General features: G+C 58.5%; 2 protein-coding genes across 7 annotated transcripts; one reads left to right on the forward strand and one right to left on the reverse strand.

Annotated features, from left to right (window-relative positions):
• Window positions 1–878: 878 nt before the first annotated feature.
• MOB3A (MOB kinase activator 3A) lies at window positions 879–19,562 on the reverse strand. 6 transcript variants are annotated; one of them, XM_060094683.1, is made up of 6 exons: window positions 19,419–19,562; window positions 15,076–15,251; window positions 14,821–14,936; window positions 8,352–8,875; window positions 3,510–3,712; window positions 879–2,228 (listed from the first exon to the last, which is right to left on the reverse strand). In XM_060094683.1, the coding sequence occupies exons 4-6, from the start codon at window positions 8,770–8,772 to the stop codon at window positions 2,199–2,201; spliced, it is 654 nt and encodes a 217-aa protein (XP_059950666.1). In that variant the 5' UTR covers window positions 8,773–8,875; window positions 14,821–14,936; window positions 15,076–15,251; window positions 19,419–19,562; the 3' UTR covers window positions 879–2,198. The 6 variants fall into 6 exon arrangements, with proteins under 6 accessions (XP_059950666.1, XP_059950667.1, XP_059950664.1 ...); XM_060094684.1 differs by lacking the exon at window positions 15,076–15,251 and adding an exon at window positions 18,729–18,788; XM_060094681.1 differs by lacking the exon at window positions 15,076–15,251.
• A 388-nt stretch (window positions 19,563–19,950) lies between these two features.
• On the forward strand, window positions 19,951–21,211 carry IZUMO4 (IZUMO family member 4). Its single transcript, XM_060092407.1, is given in 5 exon segments — window positions 19,951–20,164; window positions 20,247–20,327; window positions 20,444–20,515; window positions 20,993–21,019; window positions 21,132–21,211. Coding segments are annotated over 5 exon segments (474 nt in total).
• Window positions 21,212–23,498: the final 2,287 nt, after the last annotated feature.

Below are 23,498 nucleotides of genomic sequence, written 5' to 3' on the forward strand. Positions count from 1 at the left end.
CATCTCCCGTCTCTCTCTGCCTCTGACCCTCCCGCCTCCCTCTTATAAGGACCCTGAGATGACGCTGGGCCCCCCCGGGAATCCAGGGTCACTCCCATCTCAGGGGCCTCAACTTAATCCCACCTGCAAAGTCCCCTCTGCCCCATGAGGTGACACATCCACAGGTCCTGGGACCGGGATGTGGATGGCTTCGGGGTCTGTTGTTCCAAATCACAGCTCCCCAAACTTTAAAATGGTCCTGGAAACCTCTGTGGTGCATTTGCAAAATCAAGAGGTAAGGAAACAGCAGCTTCTTTAGAAGGTATTTACAAGTGATGGGGAGTTCCCACAAGTCACTCTGTCTGTCCGATGGAGACGGCACGCCCTCTAGGGGCAGGAAGGTCTGGAGCACAGGCCCCAACCCGCCTGACAAAAGACCATCCTGTCAGCCCCATGACCCCTGAGAGTAAGTAACCTGTTCCCATCCCTCACATATAAGAGATTTTTGGGGTAAACTCATGTGTCAAGGTCACAGGATAGTTAGGATGGGGCTGAGACAGAAAACACCCCTCTGTTCCCACTTGGTTCAAAGTTTTCTGGAACCTTCTTTACGTAGCAAAGAGGCAACAGTTAAAATCATGTTTGCTGAGTGCCGAAAGCAACGTGAGACAAAGCAGAAACGGGGGAGGGAGTGGGCGCCTTCTCAACCTGTTTTCCAGACACTGGTCCTCATCAGCCCCGCCCTGCACCCTGTGAAATTCTAATCCCACTGATATTCTGTGCATCTGTTTATCTACTTGGGACACTCTGGGGGTGGCCACAAACTGCTGTGACATCTAAGACTTCTTTGCCACTTGGGGACGTGTCCCAGTGCCAGGCCCTCCCACCAGGAAGACAGAAATGACAACCAGCAGGTGCAGGTAAGGAGACACATGATTTATTCTGATGGTCCTGTGGGAACACCCACGGGCACGAGAGGGTGGGCAGGGGAGCCCCCCCTCCAGCCCTGCCACCTTTCCAGCCTGGCTGGTGACCTGAGTGGCACAGTGGTTATGGCGTTTGGTTGTGGTTCTGCATTTAAGAGGAGCTACACGTGACCAGGCAGTTTCCTGCAGTCTTTCCAGGACTGCGGGACCCGGACCCCGGCAACTTCTGGAAGGACCAAGGCCCAGGTCGTGTTAATTGCACTTGTTGGGTGTTCGTTTCGGGTGGCGGCCCCGTCTCCCTGCGAGCGTCCCAGACACCCAGGGGTACTCAGAGCCGGTATGGTCCAGGCGGGCAGGACCGCCACGGCGAAAGGCCACGTGAGGATGCTGTGCGCGGGTGGGGTGCGAGCGGGCGGGGCCCCCAAAGCTTCTTCGGGGAGACGGTGCTGGGATTTGGTCCCGGAGCCACGGAGGGCCACGCTGACAAAGGGTTTCGATATGAAGTTGGCAGGCGTGTGAAGCAAGGCTAAGTCTGGCTAAACATTCGGCGAAACTCAAAGGTCCCAAACCAGGGGAGAGAAGTTCCCTGGCAGAATCGTACTGCTATTCACGACGGAAAGGGGACATTTTTCTAGAGGGGAGGGGGATCACTCCTTGTAGGTAAAAAACTTTTTTCTTCTGGTAACATCTCATGGTGGTCGTAAATGCAACTAGACGAATTCAATCTTTTATGTGACACAAAGGGGCCCCAGGACACCTGGGATGTGGGGGTGGGCTCGGGAAGCCAGCACAGGAGCCTAAGGGTCCTGGAGGAACTGCGGGACGGAAGTGGCTGGGGGGGAGGACGCGGGGAGGACGCAAGCCGAGCGCTCGTACCACTCGGAACCAGGCCTGGGACGCAGCTGGGGGCACTGCGGGGTCTCAGCCTCGCTGATGGGGGCCTGGCCACCCACGGCTGAGCAGGCGGGCTGGTGCAGGAGACGGACCCGAGTGGGGTCAGCCTCCGGGCAGGTGCAAGCGGTTTGCAAACGAAGTGGGTTTTCCTGGTTGCTCACAACACATGGAATCACGGAGTTCAAGTTCTATCTATCTCCCCCACGCTGGCCGAGGAAACTGGGGCTCAGGGAGGCTCAGACCCACGGGTACTGCCACCTTGGGGTCGGAGAGAGGACGCAGTCCAGACAGCACAGAATTTCCTGGGCTAGAAAATACCGGTCCCTGTTCTGGAGACGTGGCCCTCAAGGAGGACTGTCCCCCGGGCGCGGACTCGGTGACAACGGGGCCGAGGGGCTCTCAGTGGCACATCCGTGCGGTCATTTCTTTCTGTTAAGAACAAGCAGGACGTCAGGAAATCACACAGGAAATCGGGGGACGCAGTCTCATGGGGGCCCTCAGGCCTCACTTAAAGCCAATCTTACAAAATACAGAGCAGACAGCAGCTCAGGCTGGGGCGCAGACTCTTTCTGTGAAGGGCCCCACAGTCCCTGTGTCCAGAAAGAGCTAACTCTAAGCACCAGTGTGGGACAAATGACCATGCGATTAGGGCACTGAGTTAACCAAATAAAAGTGAGCTGATCACAAAACTGCACACGATGATTTTTAGTATTTGGTGAGATTCACATAAAAGGAACTGTGGTAAAGAGGCATTCACTTCCACAAGGGTGCACAACCCCACCTCTAGTTCCAGAACATTCCACTACCCCAGAGGAAAACCCCAACCCCACTAAGCATGCGTACTGTAACTTTAACTCTGGAAAAATGTTTACTGATAGGCAGAGCCTGCAAGGGAATATACAAAAATGAGAAAGTTCTGTGAAGGTGTTTTCAGAGATTTTTAAAAGTTGTAAAAGAATAGGGGCTGGGGCTTCCCTGGTGGCACAGTGGTTAATAACCCACCTGACAATGCAGGGGACACGGGTTCGAGCCCTGGGCTGGGAAGATCCCACATGCCGCGGAGCAACTAAGCCCGTGTGCCACAACTACTGAGCCCGCATGTTGTAACTACTGAAGCCCGTGCGCCTAGAGCCTGTGCTCCGCAACAAGAGAAGCCACCACAGTGAGAAGCCTGTGCACCACAAGAAGAGTAGCCCCCGCTCGCTGCAACTAGAAAGAGCCCGCGTGCAGCAACGAAGACCCAACACAGCCAAAAATAAATAAATAAATAAATAAAAAATTTTAAAAAAAGAAATAAATAGAGTGGGTTAGTGGTTGCAGGGGCTGGGGAGGATGATGGGGGTGACTGCCGATGGGGACGGGGCTTCTTTTGGGGTGATAGAAGGAAGGTTCTGGAACTGGATAAAGGTGGTGGTTGCCCAACCCTGTGAATGTGCTAAACACCACTGAATCGTTGACTTCACGATGGCTAATTTTACGTTATGCAAATTTTACCTCAATTGAAACCAAAAAAATCCTTGTTCTCCGCAGGCAGGGGACAGGGGTGGGTGGAGGAGGTGTAGGTGGGGACAGGCATCCAGAGGCCCATCTGTTTCTCCCACAGGGAAGCGGGGGCAGCTGCAGGCAGTGACCCGCCCGCCCGCGTCCGGATGGGCGTGCAGCCCCAAGACAGGGGACACTCGCCTCCCCACGACGCCCCGACCCGCTCACCAGCGGCTCCAGCTCCTTGGTGTCAATGAGGCCAAACTCCGTGACGAAGTAGTAGAAGTGCTTATAGCAGGTGTTGACGTGCGCCTCTGAGCCCAGCTGCGCTATGCGGTCGAAGTGGTGGATGTAGACGTGCACGAACACGCGGAAGAGCCGCGACAGGATCTTCTTCACCACCTGCAGGAAGTTCTTGGGGAACGGCGTGCCTGCAGAGGCGGCAGGGGCAGCTCAGCTAGGATGTGCCCCCAGCTGCAGGCGCAAACCCCTCTGTGGGACACCGGGCCTGGGAAGCCCACTTCTTGGCTCCCTAACAGTGCCTGGGGGCAGGGCGGGGTGGGGCACCGGCAGATAGAGCGCCAGGACTGCAGCCCCCGAGGCCCAGCGCCCGCTGGATGTGTCCCGCCCCACCCCACCCTGGTCTGGCTGGAGAACCCATAAAAACCTGTGTTTTGGCCTTTGACATTTTTCACTTAATACACTTCTCTCTCTCCAGTGTATGTTTCATGACATCACTTAAACTTGAATATACATATCCTAACTTAATTGCATGCATACACTATATTGCACTTTCTTGTCCAATTACTGAATTTAATACGTTTTATTTCTATTTTTTTTTTTTTTTTTTTTTTCTTTTTGCGGTATGCGGGCCTCTCACTGTTGTGGCCTCTCCCGTTGCGGAGCACAGGCTCCGGATGCGCAGGCCCAGCGGCCATGGCTCACGGGCCCAGCCGCTCCGCGGCATATGGGATCCTCCCAGACCGGGGCACGAACCCGTATCCCCTGCATCGGCAGGCGGACTCTTAACCACTGCGCCACCAGGGAGGCCCTATTTCTATTTTTTTAAGTGTATTTATTATTTATTTATTTTGGCCGCGCTGGGTCTTTGCTGTGGCGCGCTGGCTGTAGAGCGCTTGGGCTCAGTAGTCGCAGCGTGTGGGCTTAGCTGCGGCAAGTGGAATCTTAGTTCCCTGGCCAGGGATCGAACCCGGGCGCCCTGCACTGGGAGTGTGGTGTCTCAGCCACTCTGCCACCAGGAGGCCCCTTTGTTTTCTAAATCGCGGTGATACACGCGTACTGTGGGGCTGGCAGACTCAGCTCTCCCCGGCGCTAGTCTGCGCCCCCCACATGCTCGCCCGCTGCCACCTCGAGTCCTCTTCGCCCCACAGGGCAGATGCCACGCATTCGCTCCACCTGACCAGCACTACCAGGGGGCTGCCCAGGACCAGGGTGGACTGGCCCCAGTCCTTCAAGAGAGGGGCTCCCGAGCTGGCAGCCCAGGGGGAGGAGCACCAAGGTGCCACCAAGCGCGAGGAAAGCCACGGCGCACGAGGCACACGCTTCCGGAAGATGGAGTGGTCAGCTGCTGGACGGTGCTGTGCTTCACAGCCCTGTGGTCGGAGAGCAAAGGCCCCAAAGACGTGCAGGCAAGTGCCGGAGATCCGTGCGCAGGGCGGCATCACGGGATGGTGTCTGCGGTGAGACGGGGAACAGCCCGGCCCAAGTGTGAGGTGGAAGACGAGCCCATGCGGTGGCTCACACCAGGGAAAGCTCCCAGGTCTGTGGAGGCACGAGGCAAACGGGAAAGACGCTCCCGCGAACGTGCGCCTTCCCAGCTCCCGTCCTGCTCCCTCCTGCGTGTCCTGGTGGGTGTGACAGCTGATGGGACTGGTATTCCATCGGCTGGAAGCGCCTGTGAACATCTGTTACAGGTGGACAGGGCCCAGCGGCTCCAGGGATCTACCTCTGCGGAAGGTTCGTTCAGCATCAATGAGGCCTCTGGGTTTTCTCCCTCCATCCGACCAGAGAAAAAAAGGCTAAACAAAAGGAATGCTCCACTCTCGAGAGACGCCCACGTTCACAGGGCATCTCAGGAGCACACGCCGTCTTGAAGACCTGTGAAAGCCACTTGGTGGGACAGTGGTCTCCAGGGCCTGGGGATCCCCATAAGGGAAGTCCCCCTAACAGTGTCAGGAAGTCAGAAGGAGTGCAGAGCCCGTGGCAGGCAAAGGAAGGCGGGCACAGGGTGTGGCTGGCACCAGCCACACGGGGTCCTGGGCCCAACGAGGCTAAGGCCCTGCCCTGCCCCCTCTCCTGGGAGAGGGATGCCAGGAGTCACCGAGGTCACCCTGGGCCATCCTGGGTGGAGGGGGAGTGGCACCCCCGTAGGAGAAGGGCCTAGAAACAGAAGATCCTGGGACTGCATTGCCCACACCTGTCATGATGCCCTCACACGGGGGTCACAAATCCGGCCCACCACCCACTTCTGTAAATAAAGTTTTATTGGAATGCAGGCCCACTCCTTATGCACCCTTGTCTGTTTATATATCGTCCATGACAGCTTTCAGACTACACAGCAGATCCGCGTAGCTGAGACACACCATCTAGAGGGAGACCGGAAAGATTTACTGTCTGACCCTTTACGGGAAAAGCCTGTGAAAGAACTTTTCTTTTATGGGAAAGAACCTAGGTCTAAACCCAAGAGCATGGACAGGGTGGCTTTGGGGCCTAAGTGGATGCTCAGTGGGATCTTCCCGGACCGGGGCATGAACCCATGTCCCCTGCATTGGCAGGTGGACTCTCAACCACTGCGCTACCAGGGAAGCCAGCACGGGAGGTAGGATGAACTTTGGACCCACCCTTTCTTTGCCCGCCCACAAATTTCACCCTGAGGAGTACGGCAGGCTCTGAGCAGCACCACAGATGAGCAAAGAGAAGCATTCCAGTCTGCATGCCTGGCTGGGGGGTCGAACCAAGGCGAGGGGTGAAGCTGGCCCCGGGGTCCGTGGACAGGGCTGGAAGGTGTGGCCTGGGCCAGGTGGCCCGAGGAAGGCGCCAGCAGCCACAGAACCCACTGTGGCCGTGTAGCAGAGGTCTCTGACCCCTGCTGGGCAGCTGAGTGCCATCTGCCAAGGTCATTTCTCTCGCCCTTCTCGTGCTTTCCTCTTTGGTAGGATTACTAGAATTTGCTTCCGTGGGCGAGGCACTGACTAGAGACCCTCAGGGTCTGAGTTCTAGGATGTGGACAGCTCAGTAGCTGGGGAGGCCTCAGGGGGTCCCAGCAAGGCACGGACTCAGGATGACAGGGAGTAGATGTGGACCTGGCAACCTGATAGAGGGCTGCCCAGGAATCTCTATTTTGGGAAAGTGATGATTCTGGGATGGCCTTTTCCCAGATGAGTCCCTGAAAACCCCACCAGGGTCAGCCTGGTTCAGTGTACCGACGGCAGGCGAGAAACTTAACGAGGCACAGAGCATGCCAGCGGCCAAGAGCTGGGCCCGAGGCCTGCGCACTGGCCAGTAGTTTGCCAGGAAACCATGTCGCCCCGGTGAACGTGAGAACGACATCTACCATCGCCTGGGGCTGCCAGGACAAGTTACCACCTGCTCGGTGGCTCAGAACAACTTACACGGGTTCTCTCACAGTTCCTGAGGCCAGAGTCCACATGGTGCCCTGGGCCAAAGTGCAGGTGTGGGCGGGGATGGGGTGGGGATGGGCCCTCCGGGGGCTCCAGGGAGAACCCGTTCCTGCCTTTTCTGGGCTCACAATCCCTTCCTCCTCCCGTCGCTCCACTGTCTTCTGCCCTCCTGGGTGTCTAGTCTCCCTCCGTCTCCCTCTTGTTAGGACCCTTGTGATGACATTTAGGGCTCACCCAGATAATCCAGAATAATCTCTCCATCTCAAGATCCTTAACTTGAAGCAAAATGTAGTCCCCCCACACACGGGAGCATCACTCAGCCATGCAAAGGAGGGAAGCCCTGATACTCGCTACCACGTGGATGGACCCTGAGAACACGATGCTCAGTGAGAGAAGCCAGACACAAAAGGACCCACAGTGGGGTGATTCCACTGATGGGAAACGTCCAAAACAGGCAAATCCAGAGACAGAGTGGATTCCTGGTTGTCAGGGGCTGGGGAGGGGGTGGGGAGTGACTGCTGACGGGGACGGGCTTCTTTTAGGGTGATGGGTTTATTTATTTCTTTTATTATTATTATTTTTAAAATTTTTGGCCACACTCACTATGCAGCATGTGGGAGCTTAGTTCCCCGACCAGGGATGGAACCTGCACCCCCTGCATTGCAAGGCGGAGTCTTAACCACTGGACCACCAGGGAAGTCCCAGGGTGATGGGTTTAGATAGAACTGATAGCTTCACGAAGCTGTAACTATCCTAAAATGACACCACACTGTGCACTTTAAGTGGGTGGGTTTTACGGGGTGTGGATTCCATCCTGATAAAGCTGTTATGAAAAGAACATAAGGACTTCCCTGGTGGCGCAGTGGTTAAGAATCCGCCTGCCAGGGCTTCCCTGGTGGCGCAGTGGTTGAGAGTCCGCCTGCCGATGCAGGGGACATGGGTTCGTGCCCCGGTCCGGGAGGATCCCACATGCCGCGGAGCGGCTGGGCCCGTGAGCCATGGCCGCTGAGCCTGCGCGTCCGGAGCCTGCGCTCCGCAGGGGGAGAGGCCACAACAGTGAGAGGCCCGCGTAACGCAAAAAAAAAAAAAAAAGAATCCGCCTGCCAGTGAAGGGGACACGGGTTCGAGCGCTGGTCCGGGAAGATCCCACATGCTGCGGAGCAGCTAAGCCCGTGCGCCGCAACTGCTGAGCCTACGCTCTAGAGCCCAAGAGCCACAACTACTGAGCCCACATGCCTAGAGCCTGTGCTCCACAAGAGAAGCCACCGCAATGAGAAGCCTGTACACCACAACGAAGAGTAGCCCCCGCTCGCCACTACTAGAGGGAGCCCGCGCGCAACAACGAAGACCCAACGCAGCCAAAAATAAATAAAGAAAAATAAAATTAAAAAGAAAGAAAAGAAAAGAACATGAAAGCGCAGAGACTCACCGACGTTGGTGGGGAAGACGTCCTCGTTGTTGATCTGCACCTCGATCCAGTCCATGAGCAGGTCCATGTACCGGGGGGCCGACAGCGCCGTGGGCCGCCGGAACCTGTGCTCGTCCTGCCAGCGGTACTCATACTTGGGGCCGCCTGACATGACGGGGCAGGAGCGCTCGGTGCAGCCATCACTGATGGTGCCGTAGATGAGGTTGACGCGGTTGAAGAAGTCGACCACGTGCACGGCCACCCAGTCGTTGAGCTCCTCGCCAGCGGGCAGCTGCACGGCCAGCTTCAGGTCTAGCCCCGCGTTCAGCGACGCCTGTGCCTTCTTGTGCAGCTCGAAGCGCTGGGTGCCTGGCTCAAACTTGCGCTTGGGCCGGAAGGTCTTGTCCTTGTTGAAGACCTGCTTCAGGAAGGGGTTGGACATCTCCGCCGCGCGCTCAGGACGCCCCCCGCGAGGCCTCCACAGGGAGGGCCGGGCGGGACGCTCACGATGGGAAGGTCACCGGGCCCCCGGGGCTCCCCCAGACCTGGAACACACAAAGAGGAAGCACTGTCACCCTTCTCAGAACCCTGTTCTGGAAGCACCGGCGGGCAGACTGGGGACACTCCCGGGACTTCTGGTTTTGAGTTTCACCAAAAGGGCGCACAGCACAGCCCCAGGCACATCCATCCCCCTGCCTCCGAGCAGAGGACACTGAGCCGGCCCTGCATCATCCTCTCCGCACCCGGAGGCTTTCAGTAAAGCGGAGAGAGCTGCTATAGCTCCCACACACTGGCTGAGGGCGGCCCCCGCAGGTGAGGTGGTCTCTTCATCTCCACGAAGAGATGTCCACAGCCCTGGGACTGGCGAATGGACCTTATTTGGAAGAAGAGACTTTGCAGTCTTCGCAGATGTGATTGGGTTAAGGATCTTGGGATGCCCTCTTCCCGGATTATCCCCGTGGGCCCCAAATCCAATGATGAGTATCCCTATAAGAGAAGACAGACACCCAGGGAAAGACCATGTGGTAACGGACGCAGAGATGGCGTTATGTGTCTACAGGCTAGGGGACACCAAGGACTGCCAGCACCATTAGAGTCGGGAGAGAGGCCTGGGACAGGTGCCCCCTCAGAGCCCCAGGGCGAACCGGCCCTGCCCACACCGAGCTGGGGCTTCTGGCCTCCGGGACTGGGAGGGGGTACATCCCTGCTGCCTCTCTGATCTTCCCTGTGTCCCGAGTCCCAACCTGGTCACTGGATTAGGGGCCGCCGAGACCCATCGCGACCTCATCTCTCCATTGTGACATCTGCACAGACTCCATTTCCAAGGGGTAGATATGAATTTGGGGGGACACTATGCACCCCAGTGCACTAAGTAAAGATGGCTCTATGAGCTGTCTGGTCTCGTGACTGACGCCGCCCGTTTTGGGGGACGAGGCCCCGACAAAGGGGCTGCAGCTGCCATGACCCTGCCGCGATGCCCGGTCCCCCTCCAGCTCCTCCCGTGTCTTTGCTCTGCGCCATCTCCTCTGTTACACACCTCACTTCGGAGGGCAGCAAAGGATGAAATCGAGCCCAGGGAGCCCAGGTCGGGATCACGCTCGGGACTGGGCACGGCGCCATCCCCGTCCCCATTGCTGCTACGATGACAGCGCTGGCCCGCTGCCCCTGGCTCTCCATCTCCGGCCCGGGAGATGCGCTCTCCCAGGAGTGTGGACCTGGCCGGCACAGGGGTGTCCCGGGCGCTCACCCAGGAGCAGCCGCAGAAGGGGAAGTCGGCGTGGAGGGGAAGCGGAAGCAGAGCCTCTGCACTGCCCAGGCCAGGCTGCACCGCACGCACCCGTGCACCCCCGTGTGATGAATGACCACTTCTCTGTAACGTTTTACTAAATCCCTTGGCAGTTGGTTTCTAGGCCCTGGGACCAGCAGCCTTGTCTGGTGGCCTGCCCTCCAGACTACCACACTGAGTGGCAAACTGCCAGAAACTGAGGGGCTTCGAACAGCCCTCCTTCATTATCAGAAAGTTCTGGATGTCCCACATCTGAGCTGGGCCTCATGTGTCCTTGAGCAGGGACCCTGTCACCCCCCAGACCCAGGGCGGCCCTGCAGAGAGAACATCAACACCACCAGGACAGCCTCAGTGACAGAGAAGCCGTTCCAGGTGGGCAGGCCTGAGGCCAGCAGGTCTGGTCACCCCAGCCTTGGAGGACCCGTGTCCACGGGTCCAGGTGGAGCGACTGGGACTGGTAGGACCTCAGCAGATGGTTAGTAAGAGCTGAGGCACGACCTACCACGTCTTGTAGGCCAGCGTCTCCTGCAGGTTCAGCCCTTCCACAGCTCGGAGGTCTGGAAACCCCTGCAAGCCCAGGGCTCCTGGCCTGGCCTTCAGCAGCTGCCTCTAGAATGTGAGCCTGTGGGTTAATTCTGGAGGCTGGATAGATGATGTCGAGGGCTCAAACCAGCGTTCCAGCCAGGGCAGTCCTACCCTCAGGGCAGCAGAGCCAGGAGGATGCAGACTCTAAGTTATGAGAATTTACAAAGAAAAACATTGTTCTGGCCTAAAGGGAGATGGTGCTCGAGCTGAGCCTTGAGAGCAGATCCTTCTGGAGCCCAGGGGTGGGGAGGGTGGGGCCCGATGGAAGCAGGCAGAGGAGACCCCAGTGTCTCTCCCCTCAGGGCAGGAGTGACCCTGACCCTACCTCCTCCTGTGTCCTCAGCGTGTCCACAGGCCTGCTCACAGAGGGCTCAAAAAGAATCCAATGTGAAAGCATGGAGGAGGCCTCCCTGCCCTGGTTAGGGGAGAGGGCGTGGTCAGCAGGATAAGGGCCCCAGAGACACCCCCATCCTGGTCCTGGGCCCCGAGGACGTGTCACCTCAAACGGCAGAGGGAACTTTGCAGACAGAATTAAGTTGAGGCCCCTGAGACGGCTATGACCCTGGATTCCCTGGGGGGTCCAGTGTCATCACAGGGTCCTTATAAGAGGGAGGTGGGAGGGTCAGAGGCAGAGAGAGACGGGAGATGCTGCGCTGCTGGATGCAGAAGGGGCTGTGAGCCAGGGATGCGGCGCCTCTAGAAGCTGGAAAAGGCAGGAACCGATGCTCCCCTGGAGCCTCTGGAAGGACCAGCCCTGCCCAGGCCTGGATTTAGCCCCATGAGGCCCGAGTCAGACTCCTGACCTCCAGAACCGTGAGATAATAAATCTGTGTGGTTTTGGGCTACAAAGTCTGTGGTGACTTATTACAGCAGTCTTAGGAAACTCAGACAGAGGCTGCGCAGATAATCCTAATGAGCGCTGGGCAAAATAACTTGCAGTTGATGTAACTGGATCTGGTTACATGTGGGCCTGGGATCTTCTGTTCTCCCCGCTGGCAGGCAAAGCCCGCTCACACTTCTGGGCCCCGCTGGACACTACGGGTGTGGGATGGTCAACTCAAGGCAGCATGAACTGTGCAAAACACAGGAGCTGAGCATCTGGGGATGGAGCCACATGGACAGGAGGAGCTCCAATGAAGAGCAGAGGGACCCACCTCCCCCCATGAGGACGGCCATAATCAAAAAGGACAATCAACAGGGCTGGTGAGGACGTGGACCAGTCGGAACCCTCCTGCACTGCTGGTGGGAACGTAAAATGGGGCCACCACTGTTGAAAACAGCCTGGCAGTTACCAAAACACGGTTAAATCTCACCCAGCGATTCTCTCCTAGGTGCCCAGCCAAGAGAAGTGACAACACATGTCCACACAAAAACCTGTGCATGTGCCCAGCAGCATGATTCACAACAGGCAAAAGGTAGAGACACCCAAATGCCCAGCAACGGGTGCACTGATCCACACACGGGAACATCACTCAGTCGTGAAAAGGGGTGAAGCCCTGACACTCGCTACCATGTGGATGGACCCTGAGGACACGATGCTCACTGAGAGAAGCCAGACACAGAAGGAATCAGTGTGTGATTCCATTGATGGGAAACATCCGGAACAGGCAGATCCACAGACACAGAGAGTGGGTTCCTGGTTGTCAGGGGCTGGGGCAGGGGATGGGGAGTGACTGCTGTTGACGATGAGCCTTCTTCTGAGGTGATGGAATGTTCTGGAACATCTGGAGATGGTGGCTGCAAACGTTGTGAATGTACTGAAAACGCTGGAATGTACACGGGAAACAGGCGGAAAGTCCAGTATGTGAATGACAGTCAGTAAAGCTGCCATTTTTTTTTTTTTTTTTTTTTTTTGCGGTACGCGGGCCTCTCACTGTTGTGGCCTCTCCCGCTGCGGAGCACAGGCTCCGGATGCGCAGGCTCAGCGGCCATGGCTCACGGGCCCAGCCGCTCCGCGGCATGCGGGATCTTCCCAGACCGGGGCACGAACCCGTGTCCCCTGCATCGGCAGGCAGACTCTCAACCACTGCGCCACCAGGGAAGCCCAACTGCCATTTTTAAAGCAGGGCACGGGGGACAAGCAGAGCAAGTGTGGGCTGAGCCGCTACCCCAGGCACCATAAAGAACTAAAGCAGTTTCCCTCTCAGCTCAAACCGAGGTCAGCACTACCTGTAAAATCTGTTTACTGTGAAAGGTAACAACACAAGCACGGAAAACTACATGGGATAAAAGGTGCAGTCACTGATGTGTCACAGAGTGAACACTCGCTGTGTAACGCAGCTGGAGACCGCCTGTGCTCTGGAGCAAGAAGGCCCCGTGCCTCGTCCACAGACCAGAAGTGCCTTCGCTTCCTTCCCCAAAGCCATCATCACTTCCTGTCACCTTGGTTTATACCCAGTGAGGCAATCACAGTAACCCTCAGAACAAAACAGAACCCCCACTTTACAGATGGGAAGACTGAGGCCCAGACCTAGCACTGCTGACATCAGGGCCGTCCCGAGCGCTGTGGGGGGTGGAGCAGCCTCCCTGCCCCCACCCCCTCGATGCCAGGAGCTCCCCCCAGTCCTGAAGACCACAGATGTCCCCAGACATGGCCTAGTGTCCCCTGGGGGCAGGACCACCCTAGGTGAGAACCACTGGGTTAGAAGATGGTGACTCAGTACCACTAGTTAATGATTAGTAAATCAGTGCTAAGCCACACAGCTGGCAGCCGGAGGAGTCGACTCCGCACCCTGGACCGTGGGGGTGAAGGCGTGGCTCCTCTGCCCGCCACCTGCCTCCACAGCCCCACTCCTCCACTATTCGAGCTTCTGCACGTCTCATCCCAAACCCAGGGCCAAGTGCCCTCTGCGCTGGGGCTGCTCCCGCACCAGGCACCTCCACAACGCCTGCAGGCCGGCTGGGTGCTTCCGGCTCCGACTCTCCCTGGTTTTGGGGGTGCGGGCAGGGATGCTGCAGGAAGGTGGTGCCTCCGAGAAGGAAATGCAGCTGAGTACAGGGTGCAGCCACAAACGCCCCACCTGCCCACCTCTCTCCCGAAGTGGAGGACCTCAGACCCCGCAGGAGGCACTGATTAAAAGAGGCCACCTGCCCCAACCCTCTGTTGCAGAGACTGACCGTGTCCCCTGCGCCGGGCAGCCGGGACCCCTCTACACGAGGGCATGGGCGCTGGACGCGTCGCGTGGGGACCTTGCAGCCCCACCTGTGGCTGCAAACTTCCCAGGGGGCCATGAACCTGCCCAGGTGATTAATCTGCAAACCAGCCACTCTCAGGCCACTCGGCTGCAGGTCAAGGGACAGTGACCCTGTGCGGACCCACCAGTGACTCAAGCCGTCCTGCCCCATGCCCACCACCTGCCAGCGGCACAGACTGATTTCAGCCTCCAAACACCCTTCGGCCCAGGCTGAGCGCAGCCCCACTTTGGTCATGAGAAGACGAGGCGGGGTGCTACCTGTCATCCAGCTGGGGTGGGGTGGGGGGCGGAGAGCTGGGCCAGACCAGCCGCCGAGCCCTGGCAGCTGCTTCTGTGCACCTACCTGCCCAGGTTCCTCATCCACCCTGCAGCCAGCCTTCTATCCCTCACGGAAACCACAGTGTCAAGAAAAACGCAGCCTCCTAGTGTCCCGTTGCTGCCTTTTATTGATTCTGGGGCCTCTCTGCGGACAGGTTTGGGAGTCTAACTCCCCACGATGTCACCTGGCGACGCGTGACCTCTCAGACAGGTGCGGCTGCGGGGTGGAGAGGAGGGCCTCGGGGAGTGGGCGGGGGTGACCCTGCGGCTCTATCCACAGCCCATCATGCCGGCGTGGGCTGACCCATGCCAGGACAGTTCTGGAAGACAGGGCGGGGCAGCGGAAGGGGCTTGTAAGGTTCCTGCCTGCCCTTCTGTCTCCTCAGAAAGTGGGAGGGTTTTTTTCTAAGTGGAAGCAATGATTTTCTGAAAAACTTCCTGGATGGGCAAAGGTCCCATCAAAAGCAAAGAGCTTTCTATCAGAAACACATGCTCCCGCGGCCGCGGGGTGGCCGGTCACCGGAAGGTGCCTTTTCCTCGAGAAGCGTTGCCGCAGGCCAGGGCACCCGGGAGTTGCTGCCCAGCACCGCCCCGCCGTCCCAGGTACCGTCTCTGGGGCTGCTTTGTCTTGGTCCTTCTCAGAACACCTCCAAGGACGGCAGGGCCGGGGGCAGCCAGGACAGGCTTCTCGGAATTCAGCGCTAAGGGCTCCCCTGGTTCTTCCTGCAGACGAGATGCGTGTGGCACTCAAACTCTGAGAGTGACAAAAGTTAAGATGACAAAGCTCCCCTCCCTGGCACACACGCACCCCCGTTTTCTTCTAAGAACAAAATGAAACAGTTCCTGTAAGCAACTGCCGCACCTTGGCCCGGCGGCCACTTCCTTCCGGTGCTTCCACATCCTGCCCGGCCACCGCTGCCATGGGGACAGGCCCCAAGCTCGGAGGTCCCGCACGTTTTCGGTTGGCGTGTAAGCCCTGGTCCCTGGCCTGGAAGGCTAAGTGTCTGGCTGGAAGATGCTCACGGCCCAGGATCTGTCCTGTTAAAAGATGGCTGCGCTCCAGAGCTGTCTTCCATCAACTAAATGTTTATATTTAAATGCTGCGACTGCAGCCTGGGTGGGGAGGCTGCCCGCCATCCTGCAGGACACACATGAAAGCCAGGTGCTTTAGCAGGTTCTGTATATTCCAGCCCTCCTGATAATCCCTTTTTTTTTTTTTTTTTTTTACAAAAGCCAATTGAGATATAATTCACACAGCTATAAACTCCACCCTTTAAAAGTATACAATTCAATGGCTTTTAGAAAAATCATGGAGCATGCAACCATCACCACTATCTAATTCCAGAACATTCTCATCACCCCACAAAGAAACCCCGTGCCCACAGCAGTCGCTTCCTATCCCCCTTTATGGGCTAAATCACATTCCCCGGCCCCAAAAGACATGTTGAAGTCTTAACCCCCCAAACCTGTGAAGGGACCCTGTTTGGAAGTGGGGTCGTTGCATACGTAATTAACTTAAGATGAGGTCACACTGGAGGACGGTGGGCCCTTGGCCAATGACTGTTGTCCTTATAAAAAGAGGGAGATCTGGACACAGACACCGGGAGACAGCCATGTGATGGAAGCAGAGATCGGGTGATGCATCTACAAGCCCTACAAGCCAAGGAATGACCAGGATGGCCGGCCGCACCAGAAGCCGGGATAGAGGCAGGAAGGACCCTCCCTGGGGCCTCTGAGAGCCCTGAGCCCACAGCAGATAAGAGCTGGCCTGGGATCTAAACCCAGCTGTCCCCACGTCCACGGCCTTCACTCCACCCAGACGGAGAGGGGCTACCGGGTGCACACAGCCCAGCGCCACGATTCTCCTCCGAACCTCCTTCCTCAGTCTCAGTTCCCCATGGGGGCAAATGTGATTTTCTGTTCAATAGAACGGTGTCACGGGGGGTGGGGGTGGGGACAGAAAGGAGAGAAACGCGGGGGGAGGTCGTGGGCAGTGTGTCTGTGTAGGAGCCACACCTCTTCCTTCTGAGGACCCGGTCCCAGGCTGCAAGAGCCGTCACCGCGTGTTTAACTGACCCGAGTCCTGTGTGTCAGAAAGGGTAACGGACAAGAAACCGCAGCCCGATCTCCCGTCCACCGCGAGCTCCCCTTCGCTGGCTGCCCAAACTTCCTCTCGGCATCAGGGTCCTCGGGATCTGGACTTGCCTGTGCGCTGACCCAGTCTGTGGGCAGGGCGTCCACCAAGGACCGCACTCTCTCCAGGCGCCGGCAAGAGCTCCTGCCACGCTCAGCCACAGCCATGGGTCTCGAATGAGGCGACCCTGCCCCCAGGGGCCACGGGGGACGTCTGTGGTTGTCACGACTGGGGATGCTCCTGGCACCAAGTGGGTGGAGGTCAGGGAGGCTGCTCCACACCCCACGGCGCCCGGCACGGCCCCCCCAGAGAGTGACCCGGCCCTGGATGTCTTATTTGGGACTCAGGAGCCGCAGGAATGACCATCTCCTTCCCAGAACTCGGTTTCTGAAGTCAGATTCGCCTCCTGCTGCAGCAATCTGAACCTCGCAGTTCCAGGAAGTCAAGAGCAGGGCTCACCAGCTGGGGCATGTCCAAAAGTTCCCAGAGTAAAAACCCGAGTTCCAAGCCGGCTGCCTGGGGAATTTTTGTTCAACCTCCATTTCGAGAAGCCCTGGAGATGAGAGAGCAGCTCCCGGAATGATGGTTAATGGCTGACTTTTCCATGAACTCTGGCTGGCTTGGGAGTGTCATCACACATGAAACAGACTAGCTTAACCTTCTTAGGAATACGAATCATCTAGAGTTCTGGAACTGAAACAGCACTTCCAAGAACCCCCTCAGGGACTAAAATAACCACTTATGCTTTTGCTGAGAGACAGAGGTGATCTTAGAACTCAGCTTGTCACAGCTATTCGGGGCACCTGGTGTGCGAACGCCACGGTCCAGATTTTCAAGATGATAGAGTTACTCTTCTCCTTTAGGGAGGTCCAAATAAAAAGCAAACTTTCAAGCCACGAAGAGACATGAGGAACCATAAACACCCACCACCAAGTGAACGAAGCCTGTCTGAGAAGGCGACACTGCGATTCCAACTCTGTGACGCTGTGGAAAGGGCAGAGCAGAAAAGGACCAGTGGTTGTGGAAGGCAGTGGGGGTGGGGGCTAAGGGACACATGAACGGGGGGCACAGGGGGGTTTTAGGGAAGCAAAACTACTCCGTGTGATAAGATGATGGGTACATGTCAGTACACATTGTCCAAACCCAGAGAGCATACAACACCAAGAGTGAACCCAGGGGAATTCCCTGGTGGCGCAGTGGTTAAGAATCCGCCTGCCAATGAGGGGCACACGGGTTCGAGCCCTGGTCTGGGAAGATCCCACATGCCGCGGAGCAACTAAGCCTGTGCACCACAACTACTGAGCCTGCACTCTAGAGTCCGCGAGCCACAACTACTGAGCCCGTGCGCCACAACTATCGAAGCCTGCGCGCCTAGAGCCCGTGCTCCACAACGAGAAGTCACCACAATGAGAAGCCCGTGCACCGCAACAAAGAGTAGCCCCCACTCGCCACAACTAGAGAAAGCCTGCGCCAACGCAGACAAAAATTTAAAAAAAAAGAAGAATAAATGCCATGGAACACATTAAAATATAATGTACACCACGTTATGTAATTTTTAACCTTTTGGTAGCCACACTGAAAAGTAAAAAATGAAAAAAGTGACTTCAATATTGATAATATATACTATTTAACCCAAGAGCACCAAAACATCACTTCAACACCGAACAAACATAGAAAATATTAAGGAAATAATTTGCACACACTCCCCGCCCCACCCCCGCCTTAACACACAGAGTCTCCGGAAACTGGTGCATATCTTACACGAATGGCGCATCCCATTTTGGACCAGCCACGTTTCAGGTGCTCACTAGCCTGGCTGCTGCACTGGACAGCCCAGCCCCGGGGCGGTTTAAAAGGGGAAAACTCACCTATCAGAGGACAAGAGCAGTGGGATGGGTGCTGTCTGAGGTGGGCGCTGGATACGGACCCCAGGGAGGGGAGAGGCTCTGGATCAGAGAAGGTTGAGGTTTGAGGTGAACAAACAAAGGGCGCCTCCGGAAGGGAGGGGAGAAACAGGGCACCCCAGGGTGTAGGCAGGGGCGGGGCAGCCAGGACTTCCACTTGCTCCACTCCATAATCAGTACAACAGACACTGACAGGCTACCATGAACTTGGCGTGGGGGGAGGTGGGTGGACGCGTGCTCAGGGCTTTGGGAGGCTGCAGCGCCCTGTCCTGACACTGGCCAGGGCCAGGATTCTTGGCATCACTCCGCGCTGAGTCTGTAAAATGGGCTAATAAAAGCCCCTGAACTTTATGTGCGGGGAGGGAAGAACAAAGAAGCCGCCGGCGGGGGCCACGTGTAACAGAAGCAAGTCCAAAATCACGAAAGTGCGGACAAGCAGTGGGGGTGAAATATGCAAAGTGCTCGCGCATCACATACCAAAATTTATCCAAGTGTATGCTGTGAATGTGTGCAGTTCATTGCATGTCAGTTGAGCCTCTATAAAAGGTAAAAAAAAAAAAAAAAAAAAAAAAAGATGCAAGGAGCAGAAGGCACATATGAATAAGGATTGGAAGACTCTTACCCCAAAATGAGCAGTGAGTGGCTCTCTGGGTGGGAGCATCACTGGCAATTTATTTTCTGCTTTGTGACTCTCTGTCACAAAGAGAATCACCCCGATCACACACCCGCTTCCCTCCTCAGTGACATTTTGTAAAATACATGGGCCTTTAAAGCAAACGCAAGCCCTACAGCCAGTGCACAGACGGAGCGGTGGAGTCAGCCAGTGGGCAGTGCTGACACGCAAACACCTCCCACTGCTCAGGGGTTCTGCGGACCAAGAAAAAGAAGCCTGCTTTCAGAGGGCGGGGTCCCCGTATGCTGGGAGCCGTAAAATCCTGTGGACTTTCCATTCACACCAGGAGGTGGGGTCCTGGTTACTGACACGGCCAGGGGGTGACCCCAAAGTGACACATGTAACCCCTAATTCCACCAAGGGCCGCCACCGGCTCCCCTCCCCTCCACTACCGTTCACCCCCTCGAGGGGCCTGGTCTCCCCGCCGCCCGCGGTCTCCTCTCCTGAAGGGCTCGGTCTCCCCAACGCCCGCGGTCGCCTCTCTGAGTACCCACCTGCCGCCTGCCGCCAGAAGAGTCGGGCCAAGCTCGCCGCTGAACCGGGCCGCTAGCCAGCGTAGCCTCGCCGCCAGGCCAGAAAAACTCCGCGCACGACCACCCCGCCCCCCGGCCGGATATACTTCCGCTCCGGGCCGAGGCCTCCCCCAGCTTCCGGGGAGGCCTGCGGGCGGAGCTTGCTCGTAGAGCGGGGCGGGGCCTCGAACAGAGGCCAGCCTGGAAGGAGGAGCTTGCGCCGGCCGATAGCGCATGCGTGGAGCGAGGTCACGGGCGGGGCCAACAGGGAGGTGGAGTCTCCCCAGGAGTGGAGGCTCGTGGGAGGGGCCTGAAAAATGAGCCGGCGCCCTCAGTTGTCCGTTGCGGGGGCGGGGCCTACGCCGGGGCGGGGTGGGGGCGCGGCCCGGGCCCGAGAGGGCGTCGTTGGCTGGTGCCCGGCTGGGGGCGTGACAGGAGACACCGTTGGTTGGTGCGCGGCGGAGGGGCGTGGCGCGGGATGCGCCGTCGGTTGGCGGGCGGCGGGCCGCGGGCCATGGCTCTGCTGCTGTGCCTGGCCCTGACAGAGGCGCTGGCCCGCGGCTGCTTGCACTGCCACGACAACTTCTCGGAGAAGTTCTCCTTCTACCGCCATCACGTGAACCTCAAGTCCTGATGGGTGGGCGACATCCCCGTGTCGGGTTCGCTGCTCACTGACTGGAGCCAGGACACAATGAAGGAGCTGCACCTGACCATCCCCGCGGAGATCAGTGAGTGCGGAGCCCCGCCCGGGAGCACCCCCGGCCCAGCCAGGCCCCGGCCCGCTCACTCGCCTCCTCCTGCCGTCCCCAGCCCTGGAGAAGCTGAACCAAGTGGCGAACGTCGTGTACCAGAGGATGGATCATCTGTACCAGGGAAAGCTGTATTTCCCTGGTAAGGGGGCGACCACCGAGCATGGGGAACTAAGGCAGAGCCCACCCGCCCCAGGACACCTCAGGTCCGCCCGCCAACTGTGCGTGACCTCCCCCCTCTTGCCTTCCCGCCATCACGGTATTTTCCCAACGAGCTGCGAGCTATCTTCCGGGAGCAGGTGCACCTCATCCAGAATGCCATCATCGAAAGTGAGCAAGCGAGGGCTGGTGGAGAGGGAGGGTGCTGCTGTCCAGGGTCTGAGAACCCAGGGCCACGCGAGTATTTCAGTCTCCTTCCAGGCCTGGGGTCCCGGCCAGGTCGTGGTGAGGCTGGAGTAATGTGAATAGGGCGTCTGACCTGGTGCAGCCAAGTGTCAGAACTCAGAAAGGGCAGAAACGGGGGGAGAAGGGCCACACCTTGAGGGGGGCCCTTTTCAACCAGTGGGCACCAACAGGAGGCCTTGAAGGATAAATCCCACCCGTCCCTGCTACCGCCCCCCAACGGGTCCCTGGAGGCCTCAGAGTCTTGCGGCCGCCCTCCCCCATGCTTTGCCCCATCCCAGGCTGGGGCCCACCTAAGTGGCCAACGGACAGGCCCTGAGCCTTGGGCAGCCTGGAAGGGGGAGAGAGCGGGGGACAGGCCAGGCCTGCTAAGAAGGCGCCGGCTGTGCTCTCGTCCCCCCACAGGCTGCATCGACTGTCAGCGACACTGCGGTGAGTGAGCCTCTGTCTGTCCGGGTTATGGGGTGTGGTGGCAGTGGCGGCAGCTTGGGGCCCCAGAGACTGAGGGTGAGGGGAGGGTGCGGCCGCCTCTGGTGTGTTACAGGCATCTTCCAGTACGAGACCATCTCCTGCACCAACTGCGCGAACTCACACGTTGCCTGCTTTGGCTACAACTGCGAGTAGGGCTCAGACGCGGGTGGCCCCCTGCCCCTGGGGTCCGAGGCTCTCCCTGGAGGGTCCCCTCATCACCCGGGCAGGGGATGGAAGCCCCCCACCTGGCCCCTGAATGTGGGCCGCGCCCCCTCACACCCCGTGTCCCCGCATTTCATCGGCAGAGTCGGGGACAGCAGTGCAGGGCCTCCTCCAGCACATGTGAGTCAGGGCAGCTGGGCTCGGGGAGGAGACCCTGACCAAGGCCGCTTGGCCCTGACTCCAGTCCTGCTGTCGTTGTAGAAATAACTGGAGCAAGTAAGTAGTTCCCCCTCCCCAAAGGCAGTGTGCGTGTACGTCCTCATGGGTGAGTATGCGCGGGGGCAGCCACAGAAGGCAGCACCTGCCCCCAGTGTGGCGGGCCCAGCCTCTACCTCCCAGGGTCTCCCAGCTCTACCTCCCAGGGTCTCTCAGGGTCTCTCACGAGGGGCACATCCCGGTTAAGGGGTCCCCAGAGTCTGGTCCTACCCCTGCCCCCAGGCTGGTGGCAGGCTGTGGTCGGAGCTGGGGAGGGCGCCGCCTGGTGGAGGCGTGCCCCAGTGGAGGCGCCTCAGGGCCACAGGCACAGCCTCAGCCCCAAAGCTCAGAGCTAACTGGGGCCCCGTTGTGTCTTTCAGAGAACACCAACACAAGGTAAGCCCCCCCCACCGCAGGCCCGTCCTCCTGGAGCGGGGATGTGTGGCGTGGGGTTGTCCCGGTCAGTGGGGGAGGGCAGGGGTGTTGGATGGGGTGGGCACAGCCGGGCAGGTCTCCCTCTCTGCACCTGGGACATGTGGACATCACCTCTGCAACCCCGCCCATGCCATCACTCCATGAATAAACATGAGCTCCTCCTGCCCCTCGCCTGGACACACAGAACCATTCCAGCCTTTCGAGTGACCCAGTTGGGGGAGGCCGCAGGGACATGGGTGGACTCCAGGGGCAGGAGTTGTGCCTAAGCCAGAGATCAGAACCCCATGCCCCCTCCCACTGCTGCCTTTGCAGCCCTAGTCATGGGAGTGTAGGGCATGACCCCACTGCTGTGAGAACAGGCAAGGCCTCTGAGTTCAGCTTGAGGGTCTGTCTGCAGCCCTGTCACATGCCCAGCTGAGACGAGGGGCCCAGGCCCCCAGCAAACCCCACCAAGGAGAGCAAGGTGCGGGAGGGAGGGGAAGGAGGACTGGGGCACCCACGTCTCCTCGCAGCTTGATGTCACCAAGCTTCAGGTGTCTGGAGCCCCAGGCGAGGTGCGACCTTGGCCTACAGGGCGGGGCTATGGGGCTTCCCAGGCGCGCATGGCAACCAGCCTTCAGGGCAAGTGGTTCTTCCGATGACACGAAAGGAGGCTGTTTGGTGAAAGCCAGGGCCAGCATCAGTGCATCTTGGGGCTCCTACCACATCGGCTGCATCTCAGCCGAGGCACAGGAACTGCTGTTGTGCCCACCGCTTGGCTTCTTGGTTTTGAGAAAACACCCAACATGGGTCATGAGGGGACAGACCCAAACTGTGACCCAGGGCTCAACATCCATCCAGCAGACAGGAGGTGCCTCTGTGCCTACGGATGCCGTGGTGAGCCCGGCAGTTGTCTGGCTCCTGGGCTGGCCCTTCCCAGCCTGGTCAGCCGCCAATCCCTTCCCCCAGCTAAGGGGTCCCCTGCCTGGTGTGGCGCCTTCCTTCCAAGGGTTCACTGACAGAACACTGGCCTCTGCCTGCCCAGCGATGTTGAGATCAGGGGAACGGCGAGAGGGAAACTCCAGAGGGATGCTCCAACGCCCCGGGACCTGTGCGGGTCCACGAGCTGGAGCAGGGCGGGCCAGGCCAATGACCACCCGGGGGCCCCCCAAGGCCTCTCTCCCCACCCGCTGCCGGAGGGGGCTTCTGTGCGGGGCTCCGCACCTGCCCACGTTTTGGATTCAGGTTGGAGTTGACTGGGCTCTGCTGACACAGTCCTCTGTACACGTGGCGTCAGTGAAGCCATCTGCAACGTTGAGAATTAAAACAGCAGCAGGGGATTTCCCTGGTGGCACAGTGGTTAAGAATCCGCCTGCCAATGCAGGGGACATGGGTTCGAGCACTGGTCCGGGAAGATCCCACATGCCATGGAGCAACTAAGCCTGTGTACCACAACTACTACCGAGCCTGCGCTCTAGACCCCGCAAGCCACAACTACTGAGCCTGCGTGCCACAACTACTGAAGCCCACATTCCTAGAGCCTGTGCTCCGCAACAAGAGAAGCCACTGCCATGAGAAGCCTGCGCACCACAACTAAAGAAAACCTGAA

This window comes from Mesoplodon densirostris, chromosome 3 (assembly GCF_025265405.1).
Source record: "Mesoplodon densirostris isolate mMesDen1 chromosome 3, mMesDen1 primary haplotype, whole genome shotgun sequence".
NCBI classification, from domain to species: domain Eukaryota; kingdom Metazoa; phylum Chordata; class Mammalia; order Artiodactyla; family Ziphiidae; genus Mesoplodon; species Mesoplodon densirostris.

Excerpts from the sequence above, each read along its gene's own strand:
- MOB3A (XM_060094682.1), bottom strand. The coding sequence starts at position 8,772 with ATGTCCAACCCCTTCCTGAAGCAGGTCTTCAACAAGGACAAGACCTTC. Across the intron at positions 3,713-8,351 it reads CGTCTTCCCCACCAACGTCG|GCACGCCGTTCCCCAAGAAC; the intron begins GTGAGTCTCTGC and ends CCGCCTCTGCAG. Across the intron at positions 2,229-3,509 it reads CCAAGGAGCTGGAGCCGCTG|AAAGAAATGACCGCACGGAT; the intron begins GTGAGCGGGTCG and ends TGTTCTTAACAG.